We start from the raw sequence: 18306 nt of genomic DNA, 5'->3' as shown, positions 1-18306 counted from the left end.
TCAAAATACTCTACGGGCTGGACGGTTATTATGAGGACCTGTGATGAGCTGGATCTTATGGGCCGGGATGGACCGGACCCTTAGGCCATAGTGCCTGGGTACCCTATATGTTGGTGGGTCTATACAGTTGGGTATAGATCCGCACTGTATCCTGACTGATCAGCAGGGTATAGTGCATATGTTGGTTCACGTGTCTAGTCTATTTTATTGTTGATCGCCATAGCTGTTGATAGTGACAACATAGTCACATGTGTTGGGTGTTTGCAAAAGGAATGTGGCAGCCTGTTAAGCAGGAACTTGAGAACAAAGAAACATTACCATTTTCATGCAATTGTGAAGATATTCAAAGATGCTGGAATAAAGTGGTGAAGCAGCATGGAGTTAAACTAGATATGTTTTGTTTTATTATCTTGTCTTATTGTCATGTAAACTTGGTGATATATAAACCAAGTGTAGCTAGTAGAACATTCAACTAAGTAAACACATTTTAATAGAGAGATAGAAAAAGCTGTACTTGTCAAGAATTTCTCTATAGTTTGTTTGTTCTACTTGTAAATCAGCTGTGAGCCATTCTAAGCTACACAGAGTTCTCAAACTGATATATATATATATATATATATATATATCTGGTGGATACATTCAAATCCACCGGAAAGTTTTAAAAGCTTGTGTTTTTATTATTTTGTGTTTTGATTTATATAATTTTTTCATTCCGCACTCTGCAAATCAAACACTTATATATATATATATTCAGTTAGAATAGTTTTAAAATCTTGAAAAAGTAGCCAAAATTACATTCAACCCCCTTCTCTGATTCTTGTTGTATTGTTAAGGAATAACAATATATATGTGTATATTATATATTTTTAAAAATTTAATTATTTATTTATTCCGTTTACTTTCGTTCCGTGTACCTATATTGGAAACCCAAACCCGACACTAATTATATTCGTGTTTTTTCGTGTTCGTATACTTTCGTGTCCGTGTACCAAATTTTCGAATCCAAACACTAATTATTCGTGTCGTTTCATACCATGTTCACGTGTCGTATACCAGTATTGCCGCGTGTAGTAGATAGTATATAATTTAAGCTGATATTATTGCAATAAACAATATTTTAAAAATTATAGCCAAAATTGAGAAGAGAAATGAGAACCAAAATGGGTTATTAAAAATTTAGAAGTAAAATTCCATTTATATTATATGAAAAATTAAATAAACAGATTACCCGAGCAAGAAGATACAAAGTTACAAACTCGCTATACTTGTTCTTCTAACTGTACTTCTCACACTCTAACATGCCAAATTCAAATAACCTACGACCATGTCACCACTTGATCTCTCTCCTTCTTCTGTTTCTACTCTCATCTTCACTACCAAATGGGCTTCCAATCAAACTCTCCAAACGCTCCCCTCGACTTCTGGGCCGATTCTCAAAGCCCAACAAGCCTCTTCTAAAAAACCTGCAAAACTACAAATACGAGACCCGATACTTCAGTCAGAATCTCGATCACTTCAGCTTCGCGGATCTTCCTAAGTTTCGGCAAAGATACCTTATTAGCTTCGAACATTGGGTGGGCCCGGATAGAGCGGGGCCCATTTTCTTTTACTGTGGTAACGAAGGGTACATTGATTGGTTTGCTGAGAATACCGGCTTTGTTTGGGAGCTTGCCCCTCGCTTTGGCGCCTTGGTAGTTTTTCCCGAGGTAAAACTCCAAATTCTAGTTCGCCACATTATTTTTATTCATTACTATTATTTTAGTGTATTTTGGTGTGTTCCGTTAGGTTATGGATTTTTATTAACTTTTTTGTGGTTGGATTGACTGAATGCTAAACTTCAATCTAGATATTATAATTTTGAAATTGTTAAAAAATGCATCATTAAAATTTAAATAGGCTATACAAATGTACAATAGATACTTTCTAATTGTAATATTTTTTTTAAAAAAATTAACTATAAAATATGTAATTTATAGTAAAGGTTTGGTTAAATTGACCATAAAAAGTTAAGAGAAACAAATATTATGGGACTAGGGTCTAGGAGTACTAATATATACTAAACTATAATAATCGTAACGAGGTATAATTTGGTTAAACGGTTATACCGTTATTAAAAATATACATAAATTTTGTTATACACATTTTAAACTACTAAATTGCTAAACCATTAAAAACAAGGCCATAGCGGAGTTACCCCGTGGGGGTCACTTGCACCCCCTCAATTTCTAAATGTCTTCTTATTTATATTATATAAAATTTAATTTTTTTATATTTGACCACCAAAAATTAATAATTTTAACCCCACTTAACATTTTTGACCCCACTTAAGTTTTATTCTTGATCCCACTTAATTATATAACTCATGAAGGTACATAAATTTATCTATTTTTATTTGATTAAAGAGGTTAAATATACGGATAAGAGATTGTTAAATGTATATCAAAAATTGTATTTGAAGGTATTATTAATAGAATAATTATGTAAAATTTTCAGAACATGAAAATTTGTGATATAATTTTTTTGACCCCCTCGTCTAATTTCCTGGCTCCTCCCCTAATTAGAAATAGTCCTCTTATTCTCCTAAACTACGACCACAACTTATCTCGTTAAATTACAAGTTAAATTACAAACACAGTTTCTTGCTAATTATTTTTCTTATTTTTATTATAAATCTAAAATTATTATATATTTATATAAAATTTATTAAAGTTAAAATTTATTATATGATTTGGTAAATAAAATTTTAAAAAATATTTAAATATTAACGAACACCGGGGTTTAAGCATACTATAATACAAGGATAAAGTAATAAAGTAATTTATTTTTAATATCTAACAACTTGCAAGGATCATATATAACACTCTCCCTCACTTAGAACCCATTTTCATAATAAATTATGAGAATATTGAAGTTGATTGAGTTTTCAACTCATGCCAACTTTGATACCTTCGATACCATATTAAGTAATCGATTCTTATAATACCATTTAGTTATCAGTTTTCATAAAATATTAAGGCGTTAGAGTAAAGAATAATTAGTTTTAAAACATGAGGCACCTTTATGGATGCCAAACATGTCCAACTATTATCAAAAATAAATTTCTATTATCTTCTCTATCCATGTCATATTTGCCTTTTTGGCAACTACAAAGCTTCAATACCTAGCATCCATATAACATCATTTTTAAGATTATAACATCATTTTGAAGAGTCTCTTTATTTATGCTATTAACTAAAAATTTAAGGAAGGATGGTGAAAATGTAACTACAAGAGGCACATAATGGTTCCTCAAATGACCAAGAGTAGAGATGTAATTCGAGTCGGGCGACTCGTGAGGTCACCGGGCTCGAACTCGTTTAATTGGGCTCGACTAGAGGTTCCGCCTCGTTAATTAAAGGACCATACTTGACTCGATTTGTGAAAATAAACGAGCCGAGTTCTGGTAGAGGTTTAGGCTCGATTAAGTGTAATTAAACGACTTGGGTTGCCCGACTCGTTTAACTAGAGGAGCTGGCTCGACTCAACTCGTGAAAGAGTATATTTCGGGCAGAGATTTAGGCTCGATTAGTTAAACGAGTCATCTCGGCTCGGCTCGATTCAATTAAACTCGACTCGAATTACGCCTGGTTTGAAATTCGGCTCTCGTCCCAAATTACAGCGCCCTGTCCAAGATTTCCTTCTTTGTTTTTAAGAGTCATATCTTAATCTTAACTTATATTTTATAATAAAATTATCCCATTTATTTTCTTTCTCTATTCCTATTCTGTTATGCTTTTGTAACTTCAAGTATTTTAAATTATTAACTAATTGATAAAAAGTGGATTTAAAGATTATTTTTGGTGATAAACACACACTATCTTATTAGAAGCTAATTTTTTTATAATATTTATAAAGAGTGAGCCAAGAGTTGATCGGAGATGGTCTAAGGTGCTTAAAAGGTCCCAAAACAAATAATAAAAAATTAGATTTAAAAATTACAGGCACATATAATTTATACTTTTAGTACAAGTATTTGGGTTCTTTTTTCATTCAAAGCGGTGCCGAGAGTGCCAAAAGTTGGAAAGCGCCTTTAGGCACCCTTCTAACTCCAATAACTCCAATAGGGAGGTAGTCAAGAGTGTCATACCACATTGATTTGAATGATGATTCTTTTTTATCACAATTTTAATTAAAATGGTGCGAACTATCACAATTTAGAAAAGTGGTCCTCTTTATCACATATAAGCGCATCTTTTAGTTGGGTTTCTTAATAAGGTAATTTTATAATGCGTTTTCCTGAATTTTCTATTTTTTTTGTGTTTTCTTAATACGCAAGATGCATTTGCGTTTCTTGAGAGAAAAAAGAATCTGACCAGCAACACATCAGGCCCAATAACTGCTGGTCTAACAAGAAACACACTGTATTGATATTTTTTTTTTTATAAATGTAATTATATGTTGCATTTACTTGTGACAGTAAGGGCCTCTTTTTTCAGGATTAAGGGCCAAATTATTACATAGTGATATACTGGCCCTTTTTACTAAAAACTGTAATTAGAAGGCTTTTTTCCATAGATTTTGGCACCCCTCTTTGCACCACTACTGGAGATGCTCTTATGAGAACCGGAAACTTAATATTTTGTCAAGTTTATATTACTGCTAGTTATGAATTGTGACTGAAATAGTAAAGTAATTGATCCTGTAGAACAGAACCAGTAACTTAACCCAATATCACATGTTGCCACTTACTAGTATGACCGAGTCATATATCCCGCGTCCTTAGTGACCAAGGGTAGAGTAGTTACCGAGGGTTGAGGATATGAGCTTCATTGGAGGAAAATGTGTGGGTGAGTATTTAAATAGATTGTAATTGACTTTACCGAGAAAAAGGAGAGAGAGTCATTATCCAGTCAGTGGTGTAGAATTATATGCATAATTTTTTATAGTTGATGGTTGCAATATATTAAAGAACAATATCTGGTCTGTTAATGCAAGTTACTAAATGTGAAAATTTTAATTGGCAGCATCGATACTATGGGGAGTCTATGCCTTACGGAAGTACCAGTGAAGCATACAAAAATGCTTCTACTTTATCCTATTTAACAGCTGAACAAGCACTTGCAGATTATGCAATATTGCTTACAGACCTCAAAAAAGAATTGTCTGCTGAGGCTTGTCCTGTGGTGTTGTTTGGAGGATCATACGGTGGAAGTAAGATACAATTTAATTCTTTTTTTTTTGCAATGTGCAAATTTTAGCTGCATGACACATAAGTCTAAAGATTTCATTTTTATATTTTGTGCTTTGCTAATATATGTTTTTTGAATTTTGGATACAAACAGTGTTAGCGGCATGGATGAGACTCAAGTATCCTCATCTTTCCGTTGGTGCTTTGGCTTCGTCAGCACCCGTTCTGCAGTTTGAAGATGTTGTACCACCAGAAACATTTTATGACATTGTCTCAAATGTCTTTAGAGTGCGTATTCTTTACACCTGTTTGTGACACTGTACATTATGTCAACTTTTTATGTTTTGTAAAGTACATTCTTTTTTCTTGACAGCAAGAAAGTACAAGCTGTTTTAACACTATAAAGACGTCATGGGATGTATTATTATCTGAGGTTCTTAGGGAGGATGGGTTACTGCAACTTACCAAAACTTTCCACTTGTGTCAGTAAGAACATGTGAAAGCTAGTTTTCCTTTTTCATCATCATTGTTGTCTTAAAATTACTGTCGATGTCACTTCAGATTAGTCAATATGGTTATTGATTCTAATCTTCTAAGGATGTACCACAGAAAACTAAACAGTTCTGTTGATTTGTCTAACTGGTGGGACTCTGCTTATACATCTTTGGCTATGGCAAACTACCCTTATCCTACAGAGTTTTTAATGCCATTGCCGGGAAATCCGATAAAGGAGGTGAGTTGGAATTAATTCTTACAGTGCCACAACTTCTAGATCCTTAAATGTCAAATGTCACAACTTCTTTTAGAGCAAGTCCAATGCAAGATGTAAAATAGCTGTAGCTATTATTATAATTTGGCACCAAAAAGTGTTTTTTTTTTGCTAAAATAGAACTTCGACTCCAATGCTAGTTGCATTTTGCATCCAAATAATTTTAAAAATAACTATTTTTTGTCCCTCTCTCCTAAATTTTATTTAAAGTTTACCACTATGCCCTTTATGGTTAGTTAATGATGTGGCATAGATGCATAAATGCATCCTTGGTTCAAATTTAGAACCAAGTACGCATTTATGCATATTTGCATCCAAGTATAGAACCCCTTTGGAGTTGAAATTTTTAGCATTTGGTTTCAAATTACAGAAATGGCACCACTTATAGCATTGCATTGGACTTGCTCTAACAGTGTCAGAACTTCTAGATACTTATGGAGGTGTTTTTAATTTCAAATGTCAAGTGAGGTCAGTTGGCTATGTCAAGTTTTTAATGGTTTAGCTTTTTTCAAAATTTTTACCCCTGTCCCATAACTTTGAGATACTTGCCCGGATTGACTCATTTTAATACTGAGGTTATTATGAATTTTCATTCACTATTGTTTAGGGACAATTAAACTTCTAGATGTTCAAGTTATTGGGTGTTTGCTTTAGGAGCATGCAATATTTCTGTTGGGTTTTAAATCATGCTACAATAGAATTCTTTCTAATTTGTGTACTGAGATCTTTTATGTTATTCTCTTAATGAGGTACGATCTTCGTCCATCTTTTACATAGCCTTTTAGATTTCTCATTTTATCAAGGTGTTTGGACAACGATTAAAGGTGACAATGATTGAAAGTTATTTTAGTTTGATGTGTCATACTCTTATCAAGAAAAATTTGGTGTTACATTGGTGTCTGATCAATCCTTATATAAGTGTCCTTAAATCATAATTGAAGGACTAAAACCTTATTTATAGTCCCAAAATAAATCCCTAAATAAACAAACTGTTCTGTGTTCTTATCTTAGTTGAAGGACTAAAACCTTATTTATAGTCCCCAAATAAACCCCTAAATAAACAAACTTCAAGTAAGGGTTCACGTAAGAGACAGCAACGTTTGGTAGACGAGGATGGAGAAGAGGAAGAAGAACAAGATTTGAATTTGAGGGGACCACTTCCACACTTGAAGAAGATAGTTGTGGGAGGCAGAGGATGATTTTGAAGATGAAGATGATGAATGAAATCTGGGAGCCTGGAACTTACCCATAAACCTTAAAGTTTGAATTTTGATGGGAAAATTTAGGATTTGTTTTGATCAAGGACTCTGGTTTAATATTTTTTGAAGTATCAATAATGTTATTTTTGCTTTAGAAGTGTGAATTAATATATTATAAAGTATAAATTATGTTTAAAACCTAAGCTATTTTAGGTATAATCCTAAATAATATATTTTAGATTTTTTTGCTAAATGTGCGCCTAGCTTTAAAGAAGCATTGTAATTGGTGGGACAGGTCAGACTTTGAAGGGAAGAAAAGTAATCCTCTAAAGGGTATTTGCAAAAGTTAATGATTGACAAATTTTTATTTTCAATAGCTATAATATTATTTCCAATGCAATATATAAAAAAAATTATATGCAAGTTACAACTTATCTGTTCATCACACGAATCATGAACATTTGTAAATATAATTCCAAGTGACCAAACTTAGGTTGCTAAAATTTTATGTGTTTATGGCTATTCAGGTTTTTAAATGTCAGAACATTAGATTAGAAATTTGTGCATACCTTTGGATAGATAGCAAATTATTTGTTAAAAAATATGATAGTAATGTTGTTTGGCATAAATCAGAATTGGGTTAGGCCTGCTGTCTTTATTCTATAAAAAAATTAACAAATATAAATGTCTTTAAGAATGACTGAATAAAATTTGTCCACAAACAAACTTTATCAGGTGGTGTTGGATTTCAGAAAGTGTTAATTTTGTAAAATCATGAATCCAGTTATAGCAAAGAAAGATAGAACATGCATTGCTACTTTAGTGAGAGAAAGTATTTGTTGGGAGAGAAAATGTAAATCCACTGAATGAATGAAATATCTACAATCTAAATTTTATATCTAACCATATCTAACTGACATGGCATTACTAATCAATTAGCAGTCATCATCCAAGCACTAGGTGACGTCTGCAACTTGTAGCTTGGATTGCTCAACAGAAAATATCTTAGTTGAATATTAAAGAGGAGATTTTCCTTTATCTGTGCATGTTTTGTTTCTTTTTAGGTATTCACCGTAGATAGATGGTTTGCCAACTATCGCTTGCCAAGGACCAGCTGCCAACAAATATTATTCATTTAAAAACACTGGTGTTTATCATTGAAATCACTGAGGCCACACCTTTTTTATTGCGGATGTGACAAACTAGTTGATGTGTAGTTTCATTAATCATAGTGATAGAGTCCTTACACAGCACAGGATTTTTTAGTTCCGTAACCCGGAAAAAGGGGTAGATTTGGCACTAGCATATTTGTCTCCATATTATATCATATGGTCGTCAACTCATTTGAGATTCTCCTGGAATCTGATTCTCTATCGCATAAATATGGGAAAACTATTTTCTCTCAGACAGATTGATAGAATGTCAACTTTATAGTTCATTTACCAAATATGTTTTCTTAGCCTCTTTAATTTTATGAATCCTCACCTTCTGATCATGAGATTTGACAATTCTCACCCTAATTTTCCATCAGGTGTGCAGAAAAATTGACAGCTGTCCTGACGGGACCGGTGTTTTAGAACGCATATTTGAAGGATTAAATGTCTATTATAATTATACTGGATCAGTTGACTGTTTTAACCTGGATGATGATCCTCACGGCGAGAATGGTTGGAACTGGCAGGTACTTGGACAGTATCATGCAGAGTTTTCATGTCTTCTCTTTTCTTCATCCCCCTCCCCTATTTATTATGTTGCTGAAACATTTAATAGGAAATAACTGACATTATGAAAGTTAACACATCAACAGTCCCGTCATATGATCTGGTTACATTTGACAGGCATGCACTGAGATGGTTATGCCAATGTCAAGCAACAGGTACTCCAGCATGTTTCCAGAATTTTATTACAACTACACTGAGTACAGAGAGGGGTGCTGGGAAGAATTTAAAGTCACGCCGAGGCCTACATGGATTATGACGGAATTTGGTGGACGTGTAAGAAATCTTCATCTAATCATCTTCATACATGTTTTAAGTCACTTAAAATTATTTAGTGAGCATTTAATAATAGATCATTGCACTAATATTCTTATACATTCATAAGGAATTTAATCGAGCAGCCAATTACTTTACACTTCCTACAGTAGAGATGCCATATCAATTTGTAGCTTGTTCTATTTTGGTTCTTTCTCTTAGATAAAATATTTACATTCTACGTTCTACATAGAAATTTTTATGTGCTTGACAATCTTCCAAAATTCAGGTAATAATATAGTTAAAATAACACGATGACATTTAAACGGAATGAACGGGATATCATGGCTTGAGATGTATAAAATTCTGTAATAATAATTGTATAGTCTTAAGAAGGTATATTGATTGAGGCAACTGAATACGATAGAACTTCTTGGATCCTCGTAACAATATCCTTCGATTCCAAGGATGTGTGAAATTTGGGTAATCATCAGGCAAAAATACTTCAGCTAGCCATAGTCTGGACTCTGGACATGTGTTTGTCATAGGGTTGGCATTTCAAGTCCAAGTCAAAATTAGACATTTCGGAGCAAGCTAGGACTGTTCAGTTTGTATTTAAATCTTTGTTTTCCTTAGAACCAAGCAAATAAATTACATAATGCGCTGTCTCAAATATTTTAAAGTCTATATGAGATCTTCAATTAGCTTTGTTTCCAATTTTATCTGATGGATGGGTAATAAGTTCTAAAAGTATGCAAAATGAGAAGTTTTACAAGTCTACGTTCATAGACTATCGTGATTAATGAGCATCTTGACAATAATAAGAACTAATAAGAGACGACTAGAATTATTGTATATGGTTAAACAAACGTAAAAATAAAATTATCAATTTATTCGACTAGTTGGGTAATTTCTGTAAAATCGATATCCTCTCTCTATTATAAATTCTAAGCCATTTACATAGATGTAATTACAGAATTAACAAATGTTTCCTTATGAGAATAATATCATACTCATAAGAACCTACCCATAAATCTTTTAAAATTTTATCAACAACTATTTTAATTATAAGATGTTGGTTGGAGTTCTTCATCAATAACTGCTATCTAGAAATATATAAAATTTTCTATATAATAAAAGAAGCTCTTCATGTTATGTTTTTTTTTAATGCAGGATTTCAAAGCTGACCTGAAGAATTTTGGAAGTAACATCATATTCTCAAATGGCTTGTTAGATCCTTGGAGTGGTGGCAGGTGAAATTTTTTTACTCAGTACTTTCTTTAATCGGCCTCTTTCACGCGGCCTATGTTATTCAGTCATACGAGTATGAGGTATTGAAAGTTGACAATTTTGACAATATCTGATGCAACAGTGTTTTGGAGGATATTTCTAAAAGTATTGTTGCTCTTGTTACAGAGAAAGGTAATGTAACAATGCATTTTGTATGCTTCACATATAGAAAATTAAAAGTTTCCCTGTCATGGACCTCTTGGTTCCATTGTTTTGAGTTTCATCTATCTGCCAGTACTATAGGTTTTCATGGGAAAATAGATTTCCAGACTGTATTGGCCTATCTACACTAAAATTACACAATATTAGTTCCTAAGGTATCTTATCAAATAAATATCATTTTTTGATTGGATTAATCATACCGAGGGAGAGATTGAATTTGAAGTCTTCTTCCAATCTGTGAACCGGAAGGTGATAAAAAGCAGTCTAAAATATGTAAAAGGATAAGGTCTAAAAACATAATTGCAATTCTAGATAGTCGGGGATTATAATCCTTGCAAGCAAACATATAGCCTTATGATCTTAAACGATATCCAAATCACGCTCATAACTAAAATACCCGACTGTGCATATTGCTTCCATAATTTCATCATATCAGTTTTAGGGTCCTGGTGCCAGGAACGGTTTGAATGACATATTATATCTCAGTCGTTGAATGAGGTAATTGATGGTCCAGATTAGATCAAATGGTTAGTACTTGCCACGCTTAAAAGTAGCGGTGAGGTAAGCAAAACTAGCGGTGAGCTAGCTTACCTCACCCAACAGTTAGAGGCGGCAAGTATAAACTCCCTAGTTTAGATCTCCCTCTAACTTATACTTCTTTATTATTATAATTTCTAGTTATTAAAATTTCGTCTCTCTTTATAACTAAACTATTATATTAATTTTTAAGGTTTAGTCGGCTACTCTTGTAAAGAAAAGTTTTTGGTTGACTATTATGCATTTTTTCCAAACAAATTTTAATAAAATAAAATGGTATTATGAAATAATACTTTGCGTAGCTCAAATGAGATCTCATTTTAAGCTACTTGTGCATATCAATATTTTGAGGGTGCCTCCATTGTTGCATAAATAGTGGTTACAGGCCCCAAGACCTCTTGGTGCAGCAATATCTCCCTCGCTACCTTTACGGGATGTCGAGGATTTGGACCTTGTCGAAGACTAGATGGGTGCAAATAAAATAGTAGTTACAGGGAAACACAGTATCTTTTCAATGCTAATAGTGACTAGAAAATTCTGAATTTCACTCTTTGCTGGATTTACAATTTAACTCCATGAAATACTGTTGTCCTAAAAGTTCTATTCTTTTTTAGGTGCCCATCACTTAGATTTGCGTGCAGCAACCAATGAAGATCCTAACTGGTTGTTGGAGCAAAGGGCCAAGGAAATAATGCTGATTGAAGGTTGGATAAAATCATACAACGATAGGAAAGGACTTGCTAAAATATAGAGGCAGAGGTTAGCTGATACACCTTGACCCCTGGTGACGTCCACATTTGCTGCTTCCCATGGCTTACGAACTTGTAGATATATTTTTGCCTCGTGGTTACGGTGTTCTCTGTTTCATGTACACTTCATTCAAAATCTAGCAATTATAACACGCAGATGTTGAAGTATAAGATGATAGAGAAGAACGAACTGATGATCGAATGTTTATCTGTATGTAAGCGTTAACACGATAAACGATCAGAAAATATAGTTTCTGATTCCACAACATTTTATTAGGATATGGTATACTTTATTAAACGAAGAGGCCTTAAAAATAAAATTTTAATATACCATGGCCTAGGCCTAGGCCTAGGTAATGATAAAATCCTAGTATTTCTCAAATACTTTGACTCCTTCGGGTTCAGTCGAAAAGATCGAAGCGAAGTCATCAATTCAACCATTTGCCTTCTTCGAATTACAGATTGAAGGGACATACACATTCTTCAACTGAAAATCTAGAAGTGAATTGTGGATAGTAATTGGATCTTCCAACAAAACAAACCAATGTATGACTCTTGAGGTAAACAAAACAATCTTTCACAATCAAGCCGAACAAAACAAACCCAGAGTAAAGATGAGACAAATGACTATTTTGTATCACTATTTTGAGACAAATGACCCTCAATATCATTTTATAAAAAAATGGTCTCAAATATTATTTTATAATTCTGGGATGATGGCCAAAAAAACCATTTTTTTTGAAATTTGTGACCAAAATACCAAATTTGAGAAATGCGGCCAAAAATACCGACGGAATACCCTTTCTCAGATTGGATATTTGGAATACGTTTTCTCAGAATGGGTATATGCCCGATTACTCATTCTCATATTGGGTATATGCCCGATTACTCATTCTCAGACGGGGTATTTCAACCAATTTTTTTTTATTTTTTTAAAGTTAAAATACACTTTCTTATATTGGGTATATGAAATATGTTTTCTCAGATTGAGTATATTGCCCGAATACCCATTCTCAGATTGGGTATTTCAACTAATTTTTTTTTGTTAAATATTTTTTTACAAAAAAAAAGATTTTTTTTCTGATATACTCAATCTGAGAATGGATATTTGATTGGTAAAAATGGTCGGAATATTGAAAATAGGTATTTTTGTTACTTAATCCCAAAAAATGTTATTTTTGTCATTATTTGAGCGTTTTGCCCTCCTAGATAAGAATTGAAGTTGCGTTTTCTAATTTCTTTTTAAAAAAAATTAAAACAAGAGACACAATTACGTTTTTGATTAAAAAAAATGTAACACGAAACTAAATTATAGAGGGATATTTGAAGCTATTTTTTTCAAAAGGATATTAAATATTATTCTATCCAAATAATGATATTTGGGATCAAACGGTACTTCACATGTGTCAGTTTCAATTGTTGTCATTATTTACGCTTAAACCAACTCAAAACCTTCCAGCAAAAGTTTCGAAATCCCCTCAATATTGAAAATTTCTTTCAGTTGAATAAGTGGTCCTAATTATGCACATAAGAGTTTAGACTGCATGTATGTATGTATGTACTCTATTTAGGGATTTTATATGGTATGTCAAGTGCACGTAATAGTCACTTACTCCCGTATAAATGAATTTTTTTTATTGGTGGTTGAATAATAAATATTAATAACTCCTGCATTTATATCAATTCTACTAATAAAAAAAACTATTTTTATTAGAGTTAGTAACTAATGTGTGCTCCTGCGCAGATATTAGTAACACAGCTCTATATACTGTATGACATGCACCACCGTCTCGTACTTCTCTTTCTTTTTTCGAAGCAGAGTCGAAGTTAAAATTAATAAACATTTGACATGCATGTCTATTACGAGTGTCAGGAATAAATACTGCAAGAAATTAGCAGCATGCTTCTATTTTTTTATTAGTCAATCGATCTATTATATATTTTCATTCTAAATACAGGAGGAAATAAAATTCTCACGGATTTAGCGAGTATATTCTTTCAGATTTTAAAAAAATGATAACAATCCATGAATTTTAAAAAAAAATCGTTGATTTTATTTGTTCGTGAAATTTGACGGAGTTGATAAAAAAATCTTGCAGAGTTTTGCTGATTTTGTGAATTTTTCCGGAAATCCTTCAAAATCTCATGTATTTTAAAAAGATTTCAAAATATTAAAAATTTAGTAGCAAATCCATCAAAATTCACCACCTTTTCAAATAAAAAAAATCTACGAATTTTTGAATACCATCAGATTTTTATTAATTTTTAAAAATCAAAATTGAATACCGCTAGAGTAGACTCTTTAAAATCTAAATTGAATACATTCAGATTTTAATTTTTTTTTAATCTCTATTGAATACCATCGAATTTTAAAGAATTTTTAAAAATCCAAATTACATACCTCTTGATTTAAAAACCCAAAAAATTGCTTTAAAATTTTGATTAAATACACCCCTCTTACTTCACATTTATACAGTTATTTCAAAATTTAGCATTGGGAAGTTATAGCACCCGAAAAATAGTGGTTGCGGGTTACCTAGTATAAAAAAATAAAAAGAGTCTCCGACTAAAGTTTATAATCCAAAAGAATTCATACTTCCATACTTGTTGGCATTCTGAGGACTAAAGTACATGGGCTAATATTGTTTGTTACGCGCATCAATATATTCAATGAAGCTTTGCAGGAAATCCTAGTGGAAACATGAATAATAGGGGCCCTTAGAAGAAATGGTTCGAGTATACGTATGCATGGCCGAGTAGGTGTACTACCCATTGTGACCGTTTCCAAACCAGGTTTCTCCTGCTTATGCCAAGCTTTACTGATTGTAACATGGTATCCGAGCACATGGATTGCACATATAAGTGTAGTTGATCCTTCATATCAGTATTTACAAGCAAGAAGTGTCAGATAACAGAGCTTTAAAGCTTCAATTTATTGATCGTTAATGGCGACCGTGTATAGTCAAGCTAAGTGACTCTATCTCTGCAATTTTCTTATCAATTTCTGCGATTTCTGCGTTCTTTCATCATATACTGTCTTCGTTATATTGAGTGTATCTTGATTCTTCAGTTTCTCTTTCGTTTCTGTATCAAACTCAAGATGTACTGTGTATGCACATCATCTGTTTAATATGTTGCTTCTTCGAAAAATTTGTGTATATTAATTCATGCATATAGTCTTTATCAAACTACTACTTATGGCTTCAATAGTAGCCTCATATTCTTCCGCTGCGATGGGATCTACATCATCATCGTCTATTATTGATATTAATCATCCGTACTATCTCCATCCCTCAGATAATCCAGGGATCATTCTCACCACAGTCATACTAGATGAACAAAATTATAGTCAATGGAAACGATCTATGGAGATTGCTTTAGCTTCTAAATTGAAAATTGGTGTAGATGGCACCTATGTTCAACCTGCTGCTAATTCTCCACTACTTGCTCACTGGCTTCGATGCAATAATATGGTGACTTCTTGGATACTTAATTCTGTTGTTGTCACTATTAGAAACAACAATGTGTATATGAAATATGCAAAAACAATATGGGATGATTTACAGCTTCGATATGCTCAGACAAATGTACCAAAGTTATTCAGTCTTCGAAAGGAAATCTCACATCTCACTCAGGGCACGTTAGCCATTACTGCTTACTTTACAAAGTTCAAGACAATTCATGATGAACTGGACTGTATAGCAGCAAAACCTCGGTAAGTTTGTGCACATTGCATGTGTGCAATTAACTCCAAACTAGATACTCATGATCAAACTGTACAACTCACTCAATTCTTGATGAGTCTGAATGATCAGTTTACTAATATCAGGGGTCAGATTTTGCTAATGCAGCCACTACCTTCCTTAAGTCAGTGTTATGCTATGTTACTTCAGGATAAGAATCAAAGAGTAGTTAGTGGTCAACAACTTAATTCTACTAAGAATATGGCAATGTCTGTCAAGAGCACATATGGTCTCAACAGTAACTTTAAGAAAACTGTTAATTCTTCACCTGTTTACTGTGAATACTGCCACATGACTGGTCATGTTAAAGAGAAATGATATTGTCTCCATGGCTATCCAACTTGGCATAAAATGTATGGTAAACCGAAGCCAAAACCAAAGCATTTAACTACCAGGACTGTTACAGCTCAGGTTTAAAGGACAAACTTCATCTCATCCTCTCTCTACTGCTGGTTTGGAAAAAATTTCAGACAACTTGCACATGTCTGACTCCCAGTGCAAACAGCTTATTCAGATGTTGCAATAAAATATGAAGACTTCATCTACTTCATCTGTTGTTGATCCTTACTCTTCTATGAACAGTACTCAGTTTGCAGGTACTACTCTTCATTTTGCTAGTCTAGTTACTCTACTTTCGTCTACTACTGATGTTAGCTGGATGATAGACACTGGGGCTACAGATCATGTTACCCCACATTTACATTTACTTATCAATTTTGTTCCTTGTCAATCCTCTTTACACCTACCAAATGGAAATACAACTTCTGTTACTCATACAGGGACTGTTATGATCAACTCTCATATCACACTACATAATGTCCTTTGTGTTCCAAGTTTTCAATATAATTTGTTAATTTTAAAATTAGTAGCATCTACTTCTATGTATGTGATGTTTAATAGTCATATTTGTTCTCTTCAGGACCCTTCATTGATGAAGGCCCTAGAGATTGGTAAAACTGATAGTGGACTTTACATTCTCAACTCATCTTCTTTCAAATCAGATCACTCTACTGCATTGGCTACTTCTTCTTCTTCATCTGTTACTGATCTCTGGCATGCCAGACTTGGTCATTTACGTGTTTATGTTCTGAAACTTTTTCCTTTTCAATGTAAATCTAGTCTCACACATGATTGTGAAATCTGTCATTTGTCCAAACAAGTTAGAAATACTTTTACTTCTAATACCTCTTGTAGTTCTTATTTGTTTGATCCGATTCATATGGATCTCTGGGGACCATATAGAGTACAGACTCATGGTAATTGTACATATTTTCTAACCTTGGTTGATGACAAATGTAATATCCGGAAAATGACGTGTAATTATTTTTATCAATAAATATTTTTTTTGTGATTTTATGTTATTTTTGGTGAATTATTTGATGATTGGTGTGGTTATGTGGATGTGTATATGTGGTAAAGTCTTGGTATGTTAATTTTATTATGTCCAGAATAAAATATAGATAATTAAGGTATTTTTTCTGGTAATTTTTGAAGTATTATATGATTTTATATTGATTTATGAATTTATTAACTATTTTCTGAATAATTACAAAATTATTTTATAAAGTCGGGAATTGTCCAACCTCAACCGTTTTTACGTTTTTATAACCCGAAATTTTTCCGAAAAATCCTTCCTAACCTAATCTGGTAATTCCAGACATTTCCCATATTTTGACTTTTTCGATCCGGATTACGGTTTGACCCGTACGCGGCCCGACGCAATATTTTCGATACGCTAACCCTTTTCGATGACATTATCTTCGTACAAATCGTTTTATAAAAACCCGGTTTTGATAATTATCCAAAACATGATGGTGCTTATCCAAAATCGGATAGTGCTTATCCAAAATCGGATAATGTTTATCCAAAACTATCGTATTTATAGTTACTTAGCGGCAAAATAACGTATTTATCGATCCAACACGATCCAGAACGTACTAATATTCCGTAAATATAAATAGCTTTTTCTTATTTCATTTTCACGCGTAAAATCATAATCAGACAGTACAAATCCCTGAAAACAAGAAAAAATCTTATTAAAATACCGTATTCTTGAAAATCGATCGCACAAACGAAGGCGTTATCGAACTCCGATTCGGGCGTGCAATATATCAAAACGAAGCTCTCGAAATCCTCTTTCTGAATCAACCATCTGTTTTTGCCCAGAAATCAAGGTATTTTTCTGATTTAATTATCTTAATTCGAATTAATTATGGATTAAATTATGAATTTTTGTTCTTGATGTTTTTGATATGATTTGATGACATAATCATGTAGATCTTTTATTCCTAGTCAATTTGGTATATCATATGTCAAAAACTGAGTTCAATAACATGCTTAAAATGATGTTTGATGTTCTGATTGAGAAATTAGGGTTTGAATTTTATATGAATGTTCTTGATTCAAATTGGGGATTTCTCTTTTGTTAATTCTGGAAAGATTTGAAGGTTAGTGAGTATATGTGATGTCTAACAGAGGAAGCGAGATGTAGAAAAGGAAAGTAAGTGGTTAGTGAGTGGGAACCAATTGACAAGTGTTAGTGAAGTAAAGGCGAATTGATAAGGCAAGTGTCCCTGAACTTTCTTGTAGTATACTTGTGAATACTTTTGAACTCTTTTCATTATGTTGCAATTATTCCCAGTAATTCCTATCCTATATTGCAAGTACTTTGAAGTACTTAACCCTAAACCCTGATTCTTATTGATCTTGAGCCGCGA

At 32.9% G+C, this 18306-nt stretch overlaps 2 protein-coding genes across 2 annotated transcripts; both read left to right on the top strand.

Moving 5' to 3' along the window:
* Window positions 1–1223: 1223 nt before the first annotated feature.
* On the top strand, window positions 1224–12148 carry LOC141719623 (uncharacterized). The gene is made up of 10 exons (XM_074521998.1): window positions 1224–1706; window positions 5004–5190; window positions 5322–5455; window positions 5541–5653; window positions 5777–5900; window positions 8667–8816; window positions 8974–9129; window positions 10282–10361; window positions 10481–10530; window positions 11712–12148. Exons 1-10 carry the CDS (start codon window positions 1299–1301, stop codon window positions 11846–11848), a joined length of 1539 nt encoding a protein of 512 aa, XP_074378099.1. The 5' UTR covers window positions 1224–1298; the 3' UTR covers window positions 11849–12148.
* A 2303-nt stretch (window positions 12149–14451) lies between these two features.
* LOC141716893 (uncharacterized) lies at window positions 14452–16901 on the top strand. The gene is made up of 3 exons (XM_074519056.1): window positions 14452–15561; window positions 15676–16185; window positions 16509–16901. The coding sequence occupies exons 1-2, from the start codon at window positions 15014–15016 to the stop codon at window positions 15905–15907; spliced, it is 780 nt and encodes a 259-aa protein (XP_074375157.1). The 5' UTR covers window positions 14452–15013; the 3' UTR covers window positions 15908–16185; window positions 16509–16901.
* Window positions 16902–18306: the final 1405 nt, after the last annotated feature.

Source organism: Apium graveolens, chromosome 4 (genome assembly GCF_009905375.1).
Source record: "Apium graveolens cultivar Ventura chromosome 4, ASM990537v1, whole genome shotgun sequence".
Lineage (NCBI taxonomy): Eukaryota > Viridiplantae > Streptophyta > Magnoliopsida > Apiales > Apiaceae > Apium > Apium graveolens.
The sequence above is the reverse complement of the archived record's forward strand: the minus strand, read 5'-3'. Positions and strand labels throughout refer to the sequence as shown.